This window comes from Notamacropus eugenii, chromosome 1 (genome assembly GCF_028372415.1).
Source record: "Notamacropus eugenii isolate mMacEug1 chromosome 1, mMacEug1.pri_v2, whole genome shotgun sequence".
Classification (NCBI taxonomy): domain Eukaryota; kingdom Metazoa; phylum Chordata; class Mammalia; order Diprotodontia; family Macropodidae; genus Notamacropus; species Notamacropus eugenii.
Window position 1 is genome coordinate 603,334,457 of NC_092872.1, and position 17,805 is coordinate 603,352,261.

Here is a 17,805-nt window from a genome sequence, read left to right on the forward strand (position 1 = left end):
CTGGGAAAGAAAACAAAAGAAGTGGGGGCTGGGGCTGGGACCAGCACTGAATTTTTAAATGAAATGACACAGTGTTATGAGATTCAGCCTGTATTTTTGGGGGGGATCTTGGTTTGTCATGTTTTCAGGGGTACAGCAGTTAGGGCTCTTTTACACCAGTTTTAGGAATTTTACAAACATAACTTTCAGAGGAACAAGAAGGAAAAATCTGTTGGACATTTAAGATGCCAAATGACTGTTCTCCATCATGGAGCCAACCTCTGCCCACTAAATTATTTTTAACAGGATATAATTATATGTAATTTTCTTCCCTGCCAAGTTGGATCAGTCATATGCTGACAGAGAGGCATCTTTCCAAATAGGTATTTGGGGGCAGGGTGAGTGTATGGCAATTTAGTATTTATGTGTCTTGTCAGTTTCTTCAATTGCATTGACATTATAGGTTATGAAATTAATTTTGATTAATTTTGAAATTATTTGATTTCACATCACTTTGCTTTCCTCCTGAAGTTCCTGAGCATAGCATTTAGGGTTAACAATACAGAAAACAAGATTAATGCAATAGTTAAATCTTGGATTCCTAGAGGCTACTTAGCAGTGAAACCCCTCCCCTCATCCTCCTATCCCTGACCATTAGGCTTAAGAATAAAATTAGAAACATAAACATTATCAGGAGAATGATAGGTAGTCAAGTATTTCTGCCTTCTTCAAAACAACAACAACAAAAAAGCAATCAAACAACAGCTCTCCACACCTTTGCAGAAGCAAGTTATTATCACAAAAATTCCGTATATTTTCACATGTGGGAAGCTTAAGTAGGGCCATGGCATGCAGGGAATCTTCTGTTTCCTGTGTTATGGGTTACCACCCCTTTCTAATCTTGGACATCAATTTATGTACTCCCTTAGAAACAGTCCATTTGGAACTGGCCTAAACCCTCACATTCTGCCCATTTGTTTCCAGGTGAGAAATAGATGTTGGGTAAGAGTCCTGTAGGTCTGTTTTGATCTGTGGGTAAGCAGGAAGGGAGTGTCCTAAGTTGGTCAGCTTTCTAACTTGGTGACTAGAAAAATTGGCAACTACTGATGAGTATTGACCCTAGACTAGAAGAATTCAAATCTTATCTAAGAGTACAACTCTGAGGATTCTTGTCTGCTGTTAATCACACTTGAGGAAGAAGACATTATCTTAATACAAACCCATCCTGCTAACCCACACCATTCCATTGTAACCATGTGACACTAACTTCTGTGTATGTGTAATGGTTATAAATTATTGCATTTTTGTTCTGTACTCCCTTGGCAGCATGGATCACTTCTCAGAATCATGTTTTTAAAGAATTGTAGGAACTACTAAATTAAAGGCAGAGGTAAGAGAAAATAAAGATGCATTTTTTTTCCCATCCATGTTTATAAATTCCTTCATGGGGTCTGTGGACCCCAGCTTAAGAACCATTGATTTAGATGTAATAAAAACTAAAATCTGCACAAGATTTTAAAAATAATAGCAAATTCCTAAATTAGGGGCTTCTGTTTGTCCCTATCTTTGAATGTAAATCCTTCATTTTAAGTAGATATTTAACTTTGATTGTGGCTGTGAATAAATTATAATGTGTTTGAATTTCTACACAATTGAATTTTAACAATTTGACTTTTGGAAAGACTGACTCAAGTCAGCTCACATTTTTGTAGATAGTGCCAGTGCTCAACTGACAAATTATTATCCCTCCCAAAAGGATAAACAGAACCTTAATTCACAAATTTACTCAATGCTATAATCCTTGTAGCTGATGTTAACTGGTTAACTCTTGCTGTCTTTAGGTGCACCATAGATACAAGTATGACCTAAGAATTTAAGATTTAGAAGGGAACTTGCAGGTTATCTAATACAACCCCTACCTGAAATTTTAAATATATCAATATGAATTAAATTTATTTACACATTCTAAATTGTTTATGAATTATTTAATTTAATCAACAATCATTTGTAACAGCTATATGTACCTATCAGCCTCACTCTACTATATTTTTTTGTAAGCTGATTTTTAAAAAATTTTATTTTTAATTTATGGAATAAAACAAACATTTCCAAAACACAGTAAAATGAAAAAGATGATTGCATATACAACTGCAAATCTACTATGAACAACTTGTTATTCCTTTCAAATATACAACAAAACTATCATGTAAATTTCTTTTTTTCTTTCCTCCCCTCCAGATGGCTACCATAAGACACAAATAGGCATATGTGTGTAAAATTATTCTATACATACTTCTATTTACCATGTTTTTCTCTGTTGAGATCATATCTAACAAACCAAAACTATGTAAGCCTTGTCATACCCAATAGTCCCCGCGGAAGAAAATTCTCTGCAAGTATTTCTTGGTGATAATGTTGGCAGACCTAATTGCTGGTCCTTTGAAAGCTAAACAGAAGGTCCATCCAAAATGGACACTCCCATTTTGAAGGTAGATTCTCCCTAGTACACTCCAAAAAAGAGTATTCTGTCTCCTTTGAGCAGAGAGGAAAGAAGAAAGAAGTTTTTCCACACCCACTTTCATATACACTTCTGGAGTCCATATGTTTTCTGCAGGGATTTACCTGCCTAAAGACATGTAGCAAATTGGTATCACAAGGCCTTGGGAATCTTCCCTCCATCCCAGGGATAATGACCATAGACAGCTAAAACTTTCTTTTATGTTTTGTCTTTTTAATGTGACCTCCTTTAGAGCATGACTGTCTCCTGTTTTTTTTCTTTATATCCTCAGAACTTGGAATAGTGCTTAATACATAGTAGGTACTTAATAAATTTTTTGTTATTCATTCATTCTTTCACAAACTGGAAATCAAATGAGCGTTTGTCTCTTATAGAAGCTCCTTGAGGGGCAGGAGTGGAAGGAAGGTGAGGAAAGGAAAAAAGAGCAAAAACATGTGTACCCCTTTCTCCTTCTATCTGCAGTCTATATAAAGCACCACAGTTTTTCAGTAGGAGGTTTGAAAGTCAAAAAAGGAATTCTATTAGCGCGTCAATTACTATCGATGCCTACTTTAGAATAGTAGGATAATCACCATACAACTTACCTTTTCTAAAGTCACATTTGAGCTTGTGAGAGAGTAACTCAGGCCTACTCAGACACCCCATCCATGAGAAGATAGAGAGCAATAAATACCTTTGCACTCCGGTTTGTCACCTGTCCAATTGCCGTTGGGCTGACAGAGAAGACTACTGGGTCCAATCAGCTGGAAGCCAGGATTACAGGCGAAATGGACCTCATGTTCCACCAAGTACTTGCTGCCAAATTTCCTCCCATTGGGTGGAGCTTCCAGTGCAGGGCAGGAGACTACAAAGGGAACAGAGATGAAGTTACTGCATTGATGATCTGTGCCCCAAGAGAAGGTAGGATAATACCAGGTCTGAAATGAGTTCTACAGATTCAAAGGAGGAATGGAAAGGTGGAGTCCTCTCTGCAAAGCTGTGGAAATTGATTTCCAAGTTAATCAGGCAAAAATGCTTTTATGGCCTTTCTAAATTATGAAGTATCAGCTAAAATCTCACCTTTCCCAATTCTCATCTGAAAAACGTGAGATTTTTAGATGGTACTTAAAGGAAGCCAGGAAAGCCCATAGTCTGAGATGAGGAATTTTAGCATGGTAGAAAGTCAGCAAAAATATCTTATTCAAGGAATAACAAGGAGACCAATGTCACTGGATCACAGAGTACATGGGGGTGGGGAGGGCATAAGGCATAAGGAGACTAGAAAGGTTAGACTTTGAAGGCCAAACAGAGGATTTTATATTTGTTCCTGGAGGTGATGGAGAGTCATTGAAATTTATTAAGTAGGGAATAGGAAGGAAGGGTAAGCTGATCAGACTTGCCTTTAGGAAGGACTCTTTGAGTCCAACACCTTCTACTGCTATCACTACTGTATCTGAAGCCCTGGCCCAGGAATCTAGGCACTTTTCTTATATTCCTTCTTCTTAATCATTTTCTTCCTTTCCCATATACCTTTCTGTTTTGAGGCTCCTACAGTACCTTCAACTGGCAGCCCCAGTGAAAACATCACCTGTATTCCAAAGATCTTCAGTTTTTTGCTCAGGACTTCATAATCTCTGGAGAGTCTATCTAGTTTTCCTTCTGCTAGTCTCCTTTGCCCCAAGGAGATCCCCAGAAGTGAGTATTAATACTCATATTTGGCAATTATACAGTAGGTTCACAGGATCACATATCTAGAAATGAAAGAAACTTTAGAGGCCATTTGGTCAAATCCCCTTCATTTTACAAATGAAGAAACAGAGGTCTGTGGCAGCTAAGTGCCTTGCCCAAGGTCACACACATACTAAGTCTTGAAAAGGTCTTCATTATATCATAGAAACAGATCCCAGGAAATGTACCTCCCCTCATTGTTCATAGCATATGACAATGTCAACAACTCTTAGCAAGGAGTCACTAACCATCATTATTTATCTCTTTTTCCGTTGACTGATAGAAGATACTCTCTCTCCAAGATGAACCTATGCATAATCCTCATCATTTTGTGGAGCAAAGGAAAATGCTTCGTTATTAGAAAATCTCCATCTATCCTCTTTGGGAAGGTAGAATTTCCAAGATAATTATATAGTTCTGATGATTTGGTGGTTTTCTCTTTTTTTCTGTGTCCCATTTTTTTGTCTTTTTAAAATAATTTTAATTAATTAATTTTTAGTTTTCAACATTCACTTTTATAAGATTTTGAGTTCCAAATTTCCCCCCTCCTTTCTCTCTCCCTTTCCCAAGACAGCAATCTGATAGAGGCTACACATGTACAATCATATTAAACATATTTCCACATCAGTCATATTGTAAAAGAAGATTTAGAACAAAAGGGAAAAAGCACGAGAAAGAAAAAACAAAGCAAAAAGGTGAAAATAGTATGCTTCAATCTGCATTCAGACTCCATAGTTCTTTCTTTGAATGTGGATAGCATTTTCCATTATGAGTCTTTTGGAATTGTCTTAGATCGTTGCATTACTGAGAAGAGCTAAGTCTATCAGAGTTGGTCATAGCACAAAGTTGCTGTTAACTGTGTACGATATTCTCCTGGTTCTGCTCATTTCACTCAGCATCAGTTCGTATAAGTCTTTGCATGTTTTTTTGAAGTCCTCCCGCTTATCATTTCTTATAGCACAATAGTATTCCATTACATTCGTATACTATAGCTTGTTCAGCCATGGCCCCAATTGATGGGTACCCCTCAAATTCCAGTTCTTTGCCACCACAAAAAGTGCTGCTATAAATATTTTTGTACATGTGGGTGCTTTTCTCTTTTTTTATGATTTCTTTGGGATAAATAGTGCTGCCAAAACCATAATACAAGTAATAAGTGCTCTTGCTGTTATCTTTGGGAATGTCTTCTGGAGAAATCCTGCTTTGATCTACATTTCTATCAGACATTATCTGTTTCCATTTTACCCCTCAGTTGGCCCTTATTATGGAAAAGAGACCCCAGGAATTATTTTTCCATAAATGTCACTTCTTTCCTTTTTGGGGGTTGGGGGGTAAAGCATTCAGGGTTAAGTGACTTGCCAGGGTCACACAGCTAATAAGTAAGTGTCTGAGGCTGGATTTGAGCTCAGGTCCTCCTGATTCCAGGGCCAGTGCTCTATCCACTGCCACATCTAGCTGCCCCAAATTTTGCTTATTTCTGAAAGATTTCAAGCTATTTTTGAAGCTTGTTAATACTGTATTACTTGATAATTGAGCCCTAGAGTAATAAAGGAGTGATCTGAGTGATGGAGTTGAAAAGCCACTAGGAAGCTGGAAATTACTTTCTTTTCCCCAAAGGGAAAAACAGCAAATGAAGTATTGGCACACATTTTAAAAATACAGAATTATCAAGAGTAGATCCCCTCTAGCATTCTCTGGCCAGGTCTTTAGAAGACAGCAAAGCAGAGAGCTGATTGCTTATCCATGAGATCTGGACAATCCTAGAGATCATTTGGGAGTGGAGATATTTCCAACCTCTTCAGTAAAGACCTAGGCAGAGAATTCAGTCAGTCTATCAGTCCTCTTCTGCAAGATTATTCTCCATCTACTCTGTCTACACACACACACACACACACACACACACACACACACACACACACACACACACACAATTTGCATGTTGTCTCTCACTTTAGAATGTGAGCTCTCTGAGTCCAGGGGCCCTGCTTTGGCCTTTCTTGGTATCCTCAGCTTTTAATACAGTGCGTGGTACATATTAAGCATTTAATAAATGTCTATTGAATGACTAACTTACTAAGCCCACCTAAAAGGATGTATTTTTGACCTGGACAATCCAATTGGCTTGTCTGTATCACTCCAGGTTGCCAGCTTATTGTTATATCTTGTCATAGCTTTTCGGGTCGAGTCTGGTCCCATCTCAGTCATGAAATCCATGACTGGAATGGACAGTAAATACCTTCCATGCTTGAAATGCACTGTGTACATCCAGAAAAACAACCAAAAAAATCCTTGATTCCATGAGGTTGGACAATACAAAGTCATGGCACTTGTATCCATTTGTTCTGGCTTTCCAGCACTGGAATCTGAAACATTTTTCCATGATGTTTTGGAGATTCCAATGTTGGGATGCGAGATTAAACAGAGACAGGTGTCATAGCTTCTGAACATTCATACTGGTAGTCATTTAGGAGCTTCATTGTATTTTTCATGATCCCCAAAGGCAAAGTACCATTTCAAGGGCTTTGCTTATAATCAGAGCCAGGGGTAAGTTGCACCTTTGCCAATCACACAATTGCTAGAGTACACAAAGATTCTATCCCCCAACATTTCTGTTTTTGAAAGGAAAAGAACTTGGTTTTGTCATGCTCTCTAAAGCTCAGATCACTTGCCTCTCTCTGGTCACTATCACGTCAGTAAGATTACTTTTTTCAGCTTAGGGAAAAAAGCCTGTTTAAAAAAAATTGATTTAATAAGCCAGAGCATCACAGGATGAGTCAATTCCTCAGGAGAGAAAATGTAGCATCATGTACCAGCACCTGCTCATAACTGAGCCAAAGGGAAAATGTGTCCCGTTGGCTTGTTTATGCTGTGGGCACATACTCCACACTGTATTACTGTTCACAAGACGCCAAGGGAAAGGGTGGGAATGGAGTTGTGACAATTCAACCACCATACAAGGGGAGGAAAGGAACTTGGAAAATGTTGCCATCCTCATATCCAAAGGGCCTTCTCTTCCCAGGATTCTTCCCATTGTGGGCCATAACCCATGATGTTGTCATTGTGACAGCAGGTCATCGAGTTCAAAGGTGTTGTTAAAATGGGGAGTTAATCCATTAGTCACAGAGCTATTGGATCATCAGATAATAGGAATTAGAACTACAAGAGACCTTCAAGATCATCTCATCTAAATGTCTCCCTTTTTACAGATTATCTTGATTTTTTTAAGCACCCACAATGTCAAGGCCTACCCTAAAATCCTCCTCTACAGTCTCAGTGGGGTGTGGGGACCCTGAGATTCAGTCACCTATACCAACAGAGCCCAAGTTCTGGAAGGTCCAAACAGATCTTCTGTTAGGAAACTCAGTCCTGGGGACAGACTGGAGTCACACAAGTATAACTCCTGTTTTGATTGCCTATCTTAACTGAGATGCAATTATTTTCTCGTTAAGAGTATTGAAATCATATGAATTGTTGCAAGAAAAGTAGTTTGTGCTGTCAGTCTCAAAGTGACAGTCAAGTAGATAACTCAATGGGAAGTACTTCTCTGTGGAATCAAGGATAAGATTGTGTTTGATCTGTGATGCATGAGGATCTGTGAGGTATCTGTGAAGACAGACAAGAAGGAGGTGAGGAGAAACTTCCTTCTTATTGTAACTACTTTAACTGGTATTGTTAGAAAAAATTATAAAGAGAACTCTACAAAGAGTCCTTGAAGAAATGACAAATACAACATATTTTAAAATATTTTTTCTATGATTACTGAAGAGAAGATGGAGAAAAAGACTAATCTTTAATAGAAATATTAAGATTCTTTAGAGACTTTTATTAGTACAGGTTAATGAATGAAGTTAAACTGAATTTCCAGACATGTCACTACTGTTATACTGAAAGCATAACTGACTGTGACATCGGTCATCATCAAAATAATATAAATAGTTATATATGTTTTTATGTTTGTTATTGCTTTTACCCATTTATAACTTTTCTATATTCAGTAATTTCAATATTTATTCAATTATAAGTAAGTATTAGGAAAAGAATTTTCTCCATTTTATGAAATAATTAATATTTAATTAACTGAACTGGAGTGCAAGCTCATTAACTGGTAAATGAGAAAGATTGCAAGGTAACTAAGAAGAAATTAATTCTTACAACAGACTCCAATTAGAGACCTTGAGAGGATAAATTAAGCTATATAATTATGAGTCAAGTAGCAGGCTGAGGGTGGTCACACCTGTTTAACCCTGCCACATATAAGGTCAAGTACATTGCTCCTTCATGCCTGCTGTACAAGAACCAGTTCTAGTTAAGTTCATAGAGGCTCATCACAGGAAGTCTAGCCTAAGGGAGATGATTTTTTTTCAGCCAGCCCAATTCATAAACATGGAGAGCTTATGATCTCCGAAGTAGAGGGAGTTTCAATAACCAAGTAAGGACCTTTGTAGTATAGTTATGTTAATAAAAGTTAATTAAAGTTAATAAAGTTAATAAAATAGCAGATAGCATTTATATATTACCTACTGTGTGCCAGGTACTATTCTACATGCTTTATAAATATTATTCCACTTGACCCTGACCACAACCCTGGGAGGGAGGTGCTATTATTATCCCCATTTTACGGTTAAGAAAACTCAAGCAAACAGAGGTTAAGTGACTTGACTATGGCCACATAGTCAGTAAGTATCAAAGGATTAGAGGTTATCTACTCCAATGACCACATACAGATAGAGATAATAAGGTCCAGAGAGGTTAAGTTAGTAATTGACAGACTGCGAATTTGAACCCAGACCTTTTGACTTTTCCACTAAACCTTGCTGTCTATAGCATAGAATCTGTGATGATAGAAACAGGACACTTCCAGATTCTAGAGTTTTTTCCTTCCCTATTTCCTACTTCTTTATTCACTTGTATTTGCTATATCAGCCAAGCATCTAGATCAGGAGTTGGTAAACTCAAGGGTCAAATCTGTCCTGCCACCTCTTTTTGTACAGACCATGATCTAAGAATAGTTTTTGACTTTTAAAATAAAGTTTTATGGTATCATATTTTGTTATATTGGATTTTATTTTTAATAATGTTTTATTGTATTTTTATATTATTCTATCATATTTCATTGTATTTACTATATAGTTTCCCAACCCCTGATCTTTCTAGATAATGATATGTTTCCATTGCTGAGGGGAACAATGGGTGTGTTCACTTCCAGGACAAGTGAGCTATTTGGATCCATTGGGAAGAAGACACCAAAGAACTGGTGTGCTAACATCTAACACCTTCCCGCAAATTAGACAAGAGGTCATACATTAGAGCTTTAAAGAATCTTAGAGATCATAGGACAACTGTTCCATTTTACAGATAAGAAAACTGAGGTCAACAGAGATTAAGTGACATGCTGGAAGGAACACAAGTAGTAAGAGAGCCAAAATTTAAACCTATGTGCTCTCTTCATTATATCATTTCTTCTTGAAGAGTTAAAGGCCTATGGAAATATAACAACGACAACAATTATCATAATATATTGGCATAACGGTTTAAGGTTTACAAAACCCTTTTCCTTACAACATCCCTACAAAACAAACAACATGAATCATATGTTTATTTTACAGATAGGGAAACAGAGGCACAGTTTTTGGTGTTTTTTCTTTTTCAATAAATCTCACATAGCTAAGAAAGAGTAAAGCTAGTATTTGAACCCAGATCTTCCTATCTTAAGATCCATTGATCTTTTTTCTATACCAGAGCTATTTGGCAGCATCTTTAAAACTGGGTCACTGTAATCAAGGACCACATAGGCTGCTTTGGGAAAGAAAAAGAAATTTAAAGTTATCGTATCAATCAACTTTATATCATAAAGTTATCATATTTAATCATAGTTAAAGTTATCATTGGAAAAAGCCACAGATGCTAGCTTCTCTGCTTTGTAGCAGCTGGTTGCTGGTTTGCCATCTTACCTGGTGGGACATCTGGAATGGCTTTGTTCACAGAATTCTGGAGCATGGTCAGCCGGTTCTTCATGTTGCGAATGCCTTCTGTAAAGCGGGTCTCTTGGCCCTTTAACAACTGTTGCATTTGACGAATAGCGGATAGGAGCTGCTGTTTATTGAGACAGTTCTGCAGAAGGAAAAACACAAGCATTTGGGTCAGTCCAATAGTCATGTGATGTATCTGTTTCTGAGTATCCCCTCAGTGATCTGGCCCTATTTGTAGCTGGTATAGCCCCAAACTACAATGACCACAACAGTTCCTGGAGGTTTGATGTTGCTCACATGTACCTGTCTTCCCTTTATACTGCTCCTGCTGGTTCCATTGTCTGTCAGAACATAATTTCTGTAAATAATTTACTTCCAATTAATCTTTCCAAAAAAAGAAATTTACCAATCTTGGGAAAGGAAATAAACAAAGCTGGTCATACAACAATATTTGGTAATTAGGAATCAATTTGAATCCAAGTTAATAAATACTTTCATATGTCAATGACACCATATTCTTTCCTTCAACCTACCCTAATATTCTGAAAATTGGATTTGAGATGAGCTTTTCCTTTCTTTCCTTTCTAGTCATTTAAAATAGTAGATTTTTTCCCCTAATGTTTGCCCTAACATGGAAAAGAGAAAAGGTGAAAGGCTTGTGGTCAATCCATGGTCTGCCATGTAGCAATTTGGCATTTCCTTAAAGTGTATCACCCAAAAGCAGTGATGTACTGGCAAATATTTAACAATGGATTCTCTGGGGGAAAAATATGCAGGACACATGTCTAAGTTTAGTCTGTATTAATTACATTTTCTCCATCACTTCCTTAAGTCTAAACAATCAACAGAACTTTAAATCAAGTCCTATCCAATTTCCAAAGTGTAAATTCTCACACTGAAATTTTAACAATCAACTTAAGGGAGCCAGAATGAACCGGCTCCAACATATTCCTGTCATAAGCTTGATATAACTGGTGGCTTTCCTAAAGCCAAAGTCCCTAGGCACCAGGACAGTCTACTAGACTATAAGCTCCATGGCCTGGTTCCATATAAATACTGATCTCCCTCAGAGCTAAGGTCAATACTATGCACGCAGTAGTTGTTTAATAAATGTTTGTTGTATTTTTCTTATTTTTATATTGTATTATATTGATAGGTTCATTAGTTCATGAGCTCACTTTGATCCTCACCTTAAAATAGTCCTGATGATGAACATAATTTTTAGACCATTCTCTATCATTTTTTACAAGTTGGTTTATGCTGTAAGTGAGCACTGTCCTTGACCACCATATTTCTCCACTGGGCAAATAGAATAAATGCTTCCTTACCCAGCACTTAGTAGTGTGCCTGGCACATACTTAATAAATGTTTCCTGACCCAATATTTCTTGACTAAAATGATGTCTTCCCTCTTCCTCATGGTGGTGATTACTTATAGTCTTATAATAAATAGTCTTTAAAAAGTAACTATGCTAAAGTAAACATCTTTGCATTTGTGGATTTCCCCATTATTTAATACCAATAGCTCATTTGAAGTAGTCAGATTGAATTTGCTGAATTACTGTTATTTATTATTTAGTATTATTATTTATCATCATCATTATTATCCTTTTCTCTTTCCATCTTATATTCAGTGGAATAAAAATAGAAATGGTCCAGGGACAAGTCACTATTATCCTTTATGTTCAATGTCACCTCATAAAACAGTAAAAAGCATTAGGGGTATAGAGGATGAGCCAGCCCCAAACTTGACATGAGGTTCAGTTAAGTCATTTCAAACCAATTTTAAAAAACTGTAAGGAAACCCACAAATGGACAGCAAATATAACCAATCTGTTCATGTGTTCATGGCAAACTATTTTCATCTTTAAAGATAGTACTTGTACTTGAAGGGTTATAAAAGTAAGTGGAAATAAGACTTAAGAAGATGAAGAATGCAATAGTAGCTCCATTTTCCATAGTACTTTAAGACCTGCAAAACACTTTATATACATCAGGCCATTTGATCTTCACAGCAGCCTTGGGAGGTGTTATTGCTGCTGCCATTTTAATGGATAAGGATAAAGAGTCTCAGCGTGTTCGTGTGACCTGTCCAGTAGAGAGTGTCTGATGTGAGATTTAAATCCATGTCCTCCTGACTTTAAAGAGCACACTATCCTATATGCCATGATGCCTCTCGGATGAATAATAGCTAGATCAGAACACAGAAGAAGTCTGTGCTAGTGGTAACATAATTTTGAAATCACTAAGGGGACAAGCTTCAAAAGAAAGAGGGAGGGAGAAAGATGGTGAGGGAGAAAGAGAAGGTCGAGAGGGAGGAGGAGGAAGAAAGGAGGGACAGAGAGAAAAGGAGGATGAGAGAAGAAAGAGGAAAATGAATAGAGAGGGAGGGAAGGAAGGAGAGAGAAAAAAAGTAAGATTTTATATGCATCTAGTTATTAGTACATCATCTCCCCACTATACAGTCAGTCAAAAAGATTTATTAAGCACCTCTTATTTTCCAGGCATTGTGCTAAGAGCTAGGGGTACAAAGAAAGGCAAAAAATAGCCCCATATTCTCAAGGAGTTCATATTCTAAAGACAGAGACAATATGTTAAAATTAAGGTACAAACAGATGGATGATAATACGGGAGAGGAAGGTACTAGTAGCAAGGTCATCTAGAAGCAGGATTTGAGCTGAGTGTCGGAAGTGTTGGAAGACATCAAGGAAATGAAAGAAAGGCAGAGGTGAAGAGGGAATGGATTCTAGGAATGGGGGGTGGCCATTTCAGAGGTTGCTAAGAGGCAAAGTATCATGTTTGAGGATTACCAAGTGGCTAGTGTAGCAGGATCATAGAATGCAGAGCATAATTATGTGTAAAAAGACTGGGAAAGTAGGAAGAGGCCAGGTTACAAAGACTTTAAATGACTGACAGAGGATGGTATGCTTGATCTTTCAGGTGACATGGAACACTGGAGCTCATTGACCAAGGGAGTGACATAGATAGACCTATTTTTTTTTTTTTTTAAGAAAAATCATCTTGGCAGGTGAGTGGAGGATAGATTGGCATGAGAAGAGACTTGAGATCAGGAGACCAGCTACAATGCTCTTGCAACAATATAGGTAAGAGTAGATCAGGACCTGAACTAGGGTGACAGTTGTAAGAACAGTAAGAAAGGAATTTACAAGAGATTGTATTAAGGTAGAAATTTCAAGATTTGACCATAGATTGGATATGTGGAATTGAGAATAATCCAGAGATTGTGAGCTGGAGTGACTTAGGAGTATAGTGGTGCTCCCAGTAGTAATAGAGAAGTTCCAAATTAAGAGTGCGTTGGGAGGGAAAGCAATTAAAATCCATTTTGGATATGTTAAGATTGAGATATCTAACAAACATAGGTTCAATGTACCCAAAAGGCAGATAGTGATGCAAGACTACAACTCAAGAGAGAGACTAGGGCTGGATCCATACATCTGGGAACCATCTTTAGAGATGATAGGTGAACCAATGGAAACTGAAGAGATTATCAAGTGAGATAATAAAGAGTGAAAGGGGAAGACAGTTGAGGGCAGAGCTTAGGGGGATACCCATGATTGATGAGCAATACATGAATAAGGAACCAACAAAGAAGGCTGAGAGAGAACTGATAGGAAAACCAGAAGAAAATGCCATAAAAACTCTAGAGAAGAGAGAGTATCCAGGAAAAGCAAGTGATCAATATTGTCAATAGCTGCAGAGAAGTCAAGAAGAGAATTGAGGGGAAAAAAAGCCATTAGATTTGGCTATTGAGAAGTAATTTTGGAAAGTGCAATTTCCGTTGAATGATGAAGTTGGAAGCCAAGTTACAAAGGATTTAGAAGAGAGTGAAAGGAGAGGGAGAGGAAGCACCAAGTGTAGATGGATTTCTCCAGGAGTTTACCCACAAAGAAGAGAGACAGGACAAGGTCTTACAGAGAGAGGAGGATCAAGTGAAGGATTTTTAAGGAGGGAAGAGATATAGGCAAGCTTATAGGCAGCTTATATAGCAACTACTAGATGGAGAAAGATTAATGATAAGGGAGGGTGGGGATGAGAGTGGGGGCAATCTGCTGAAGAAAACTGAAGAAGATGGAACCAAAGGTAAATGAAGGAGGGCAGGGAATAATTTTGTCTTCTTTTTGTATCCCTGCTACTTAGCACAGTGCTAGGTGTGTAGTAAGCACTTAATAAGTGGTTAGTAACTTGATTTCTTTATTTCTATTAAATTTTATTGATATGTTAAATTTAGAGTCAGAAGATCTGTATTCAAATCTCAAGTCTGCCACTTCACTAGAAAGTTGCCCTTGGCAAATTATTTAACCTCTCTAGGCCTCAGTTACATAATCTATGAAATAAAAGAATTGAATTAGATGGCCTCTAGTTTCTTATGATCTTTTTTGGATTCTATTATAATTTGTAACGATCTCTTTTGGATTCTATTACCCAGCGTGTTGGCTCTCCTTCCCAGCTCTGCATCACTTGCAGATTTAATAAGGATGCTACCTATGCCACTATCCAAATAATTGATATGAGTGTTGACCAGTCCCAATTATAAATAATCACAGATCTTTGCTACTTTCTGCTGCAGACCTTCTTCCAGGTTGACATTGAACCATTAATGACAAATCTTTGGATTTGACCTTTCAACACGTATCCAAAACCACCTAACTAGTGTCATTCATTCCCCATTTCTCTATCTTGTCCAGAGGGGCAGCTAGGTGGTACAGTGGATAGAACACCAGTACAGGAGTCAGGAGGACCTGAGTTCAAATCTCACCTCAGACACTTCACACTCACTAGCTGTGTGACCTTGGGCAAGTCACTTAACCCCAGTTGCCTCATCCTGAGTCATCTCCAGTCATCCCGATGAATATCTGGTCACTGGATTCAGATGGCTCTAGAGGAGAAGTGAGGCTGGTGACCTGCACAGCCCTCCCTCACTCAAAACAAAGTCAAGTGCAAGTCATGTCATCATTTCTCTGATGGTATGGTCTTCTTCAGCAATGAACGAACACACACATCTTGTCCAGAAAGAATAGTATAACACACTTTGTTAAAGGTTCTGCTAAAATCCAGGTAAATCACATCTATAAACATCGCCCTGAACTAGTAATTCTGTCAAAAAAGGAAATTAATTGAGTCTGGAGTGGCCAACTCTTGGTAAAGTCAGACCAGCTCTTTGTGATCACCATTTCCTCTTCTAGATGTTTACTAGCTATCTACATAATAATTCTAGAATTTTGCCAGATATTGATGAGCTTACTGGCTCATAGTGCTCAGAATTCTTTTTGTGACAATGAGGACAATATTTGCCTTCCTCCACTCCTGTAGCATCTCCTTTTTTCTCCGTGATCTTTCAATGATCGGAAGGTCATAGGTTTAGTTGAAAGGGACCTTAGAAACCACCAAGTCCAATTCTTCTCATTTTATAGATGAGAAAACTGAGGCATTCTGGGAAAGTTAAGTGACTTTCCCAGAATTGCACAGCTAGTAAGTATCTGAGACAGGATTAAAACCCAGGCCTTGCTGACCCCCAGTCCAGTGCCCTCTCATTTCTACTATGGTGCCTTGCTAACTGTAAACAGCTCAGCTATCACAACTGCTAATTCTTTAAGTGCCCTGGGATGAAGCTTACCTGAGGGTGACTTGAACACTTCAAGGGTAGGTACAGAGAATGAATGATAACAAAAGCTTAGGAGAAGGAATTATAGACAGCAGGATAGCTTTGAAAATCTACATGTTGAATTTATCATACTTAAAAAGGAAAGTAAGCTCTCCACAAGAAATCCACAGTTCCATTTACAATCCTAGCCTTCTGTTCTACACTATATGGGGAAATGCTCATTTTATTCTATTTGGCAAATTCAGAATGAAAATAAAAGAAAATTTTATATTTGTGTGTATATATTCCTATGGAATGTTTAAAATAAGGAATGAGGAATTGATAATGAATATTACGTAGGTGATAATATTAGCTGCCCTTGAGTTCAAGTTAATCCCATTTTTAAAAAATTCTTAAAAATAAAAGTTGGCTAATGAATTTTCTTTGTATCTACACATCTCTTTAGATATCTTCATTTTTCCTTCATCATGGAAACTATTTCTTTTGTATCTCCATAAATTCATTCTTGAAAATCTCCCATTCCTCTTGAGTTATCTTCCCCAAACTATTTAATTCTGCCCTCCCCAAACCTATGGTGCATGTCATACCATGTCCAACTTTCCTCTCCTTTGTTATCAAAAACTCTTAAGAGATAATGATCTCTTCCTCAGAAGGTTCTCATCATTTCTATCATAGGAGCCAGTTTTTTCCTGGTTTAGATTGATCATTGATTTAGAGACGAAAGGGGTCTTAGAGGTCATAAAGTCTGGAAACCAAGGCAAAGAAAATTCAAGTGACTTGCCAAGGGTCTCAAAGCTAGTATCTACAGTGGGATTTAAACACAGATCTTCCTGAATTCAAGGCTACTATCCTATCCACTAAGTCATGCTGCTGCTGGATTATCTGAGCCAGAATAGAAGTTATCTTTGCTGTTTCCTTTACCAATAAAGAATGAAATTATCACTAAGACAGGTCAAGAAATTATTAGTTTCTATTTCCAGAGCTAGAAAATATTTCTTTACATAGTTTCTTGGTTTATGTATTATATCTGAGATGCCAAGATCCTGAGAGTATTCACCAGACAGATGATGAAAGAATTTCGAAATCAAGTCAAATCCTATGATTCCCACTGGGAAAGAGAGGCACATTAATAGTCTGAGGAAAGGTTAGAGAAATACATTGCTAACAAGGTCAGGGGGTGCAAAAGTTCTGTTCCCATCTCTCTGGACATGAGTTACTCTGGTTCCATGAGCAAACCGTGCAGATCAATTGTTTAAAGAATGAACCAAAGATGCAAGTCAGCTCTGCAGAGCCCTGAGCAGGGAGGGTGCCAGTTGTCAGGGTGAGGCTGCCAGGGAAATGAGAAGGATGTGGGGGTTTCCAATGAGGAATTTTCAGATCTCTTGTGGAATGATTATTGGCAGCAGCTGTGATGAGACTTGTTACTCCTTGAGCCCAGAGAGCTTAGTGAAAATTGAAAAGTCTTGGGCAAGTTGCCACGTAACCTGAAAGAACAAAATTTGATGGGCATAAACCTCTAACCAATGTATCTGGAAGCTAGAGCCTTTTGGAAAGAAACTAAAAACACAAGCTTATATTGCAACAACTTGATTTTTATTATCAAGAACTAGGTGGTTAGGTTTGGATACCAACATGTTTTCTGAGATGTTGGGCCTCAGAGCTTATTAGTACAATAGTAAGAGCATGAGAATTGGCTTCTGAAGATCTGAGCATAAAACCCAGTTCTTCCACTGACTCCCTGTGTCATCCTGAGTAAGACAATTCACATCTCTGAACCTTGTTTTTCCTCATTTATAAATGATGTAATTGGACTAGATTGTCTGTCCTTAAACAGGCATTTCTCGTGACACAATAATCTGTGCTGTAAAAAACAATCGCACTTTGAACATTTAAGATGGAAACCCAACAGGAAAGTCAGGACATTTGCACATATGGCAGCTTCTCTTTAGTAAAAATAGCCATTTTAATTGAGTTTTTCATAAATTCAGTGTCTGACATGGTTTGAGTTTA

General features: G+C 37.6%; 1 protein-coding gene across 1 annotated transcript in view; it reads right to left on the reverse strand.

Moving 5' to 3' along the window:
- FBLN7 (fibulin 7) overlaps positions 1–17,805 on the reverse strand; it is a 70,802-nt gene that overhangs the window by 19,178 nt on the left and 33,819 nt on the right. Inside the window, exons 2-3 of the mRNA XM_072634675.1 lie at positions 10,156–10,315; positions 3,171–3,341 (exon numbers count right to left, since the gene is read on the reverse strand). Of these exons, the coding sequence (XP_072490776.1) occupies positions 3,171–3,341; positions 10,156–10,315 (331 nt within the window). The remainder of the gene's footprint in view (positions 1–3,170; positions 3,342–10,155; positions 10,316–17,805) is intronic.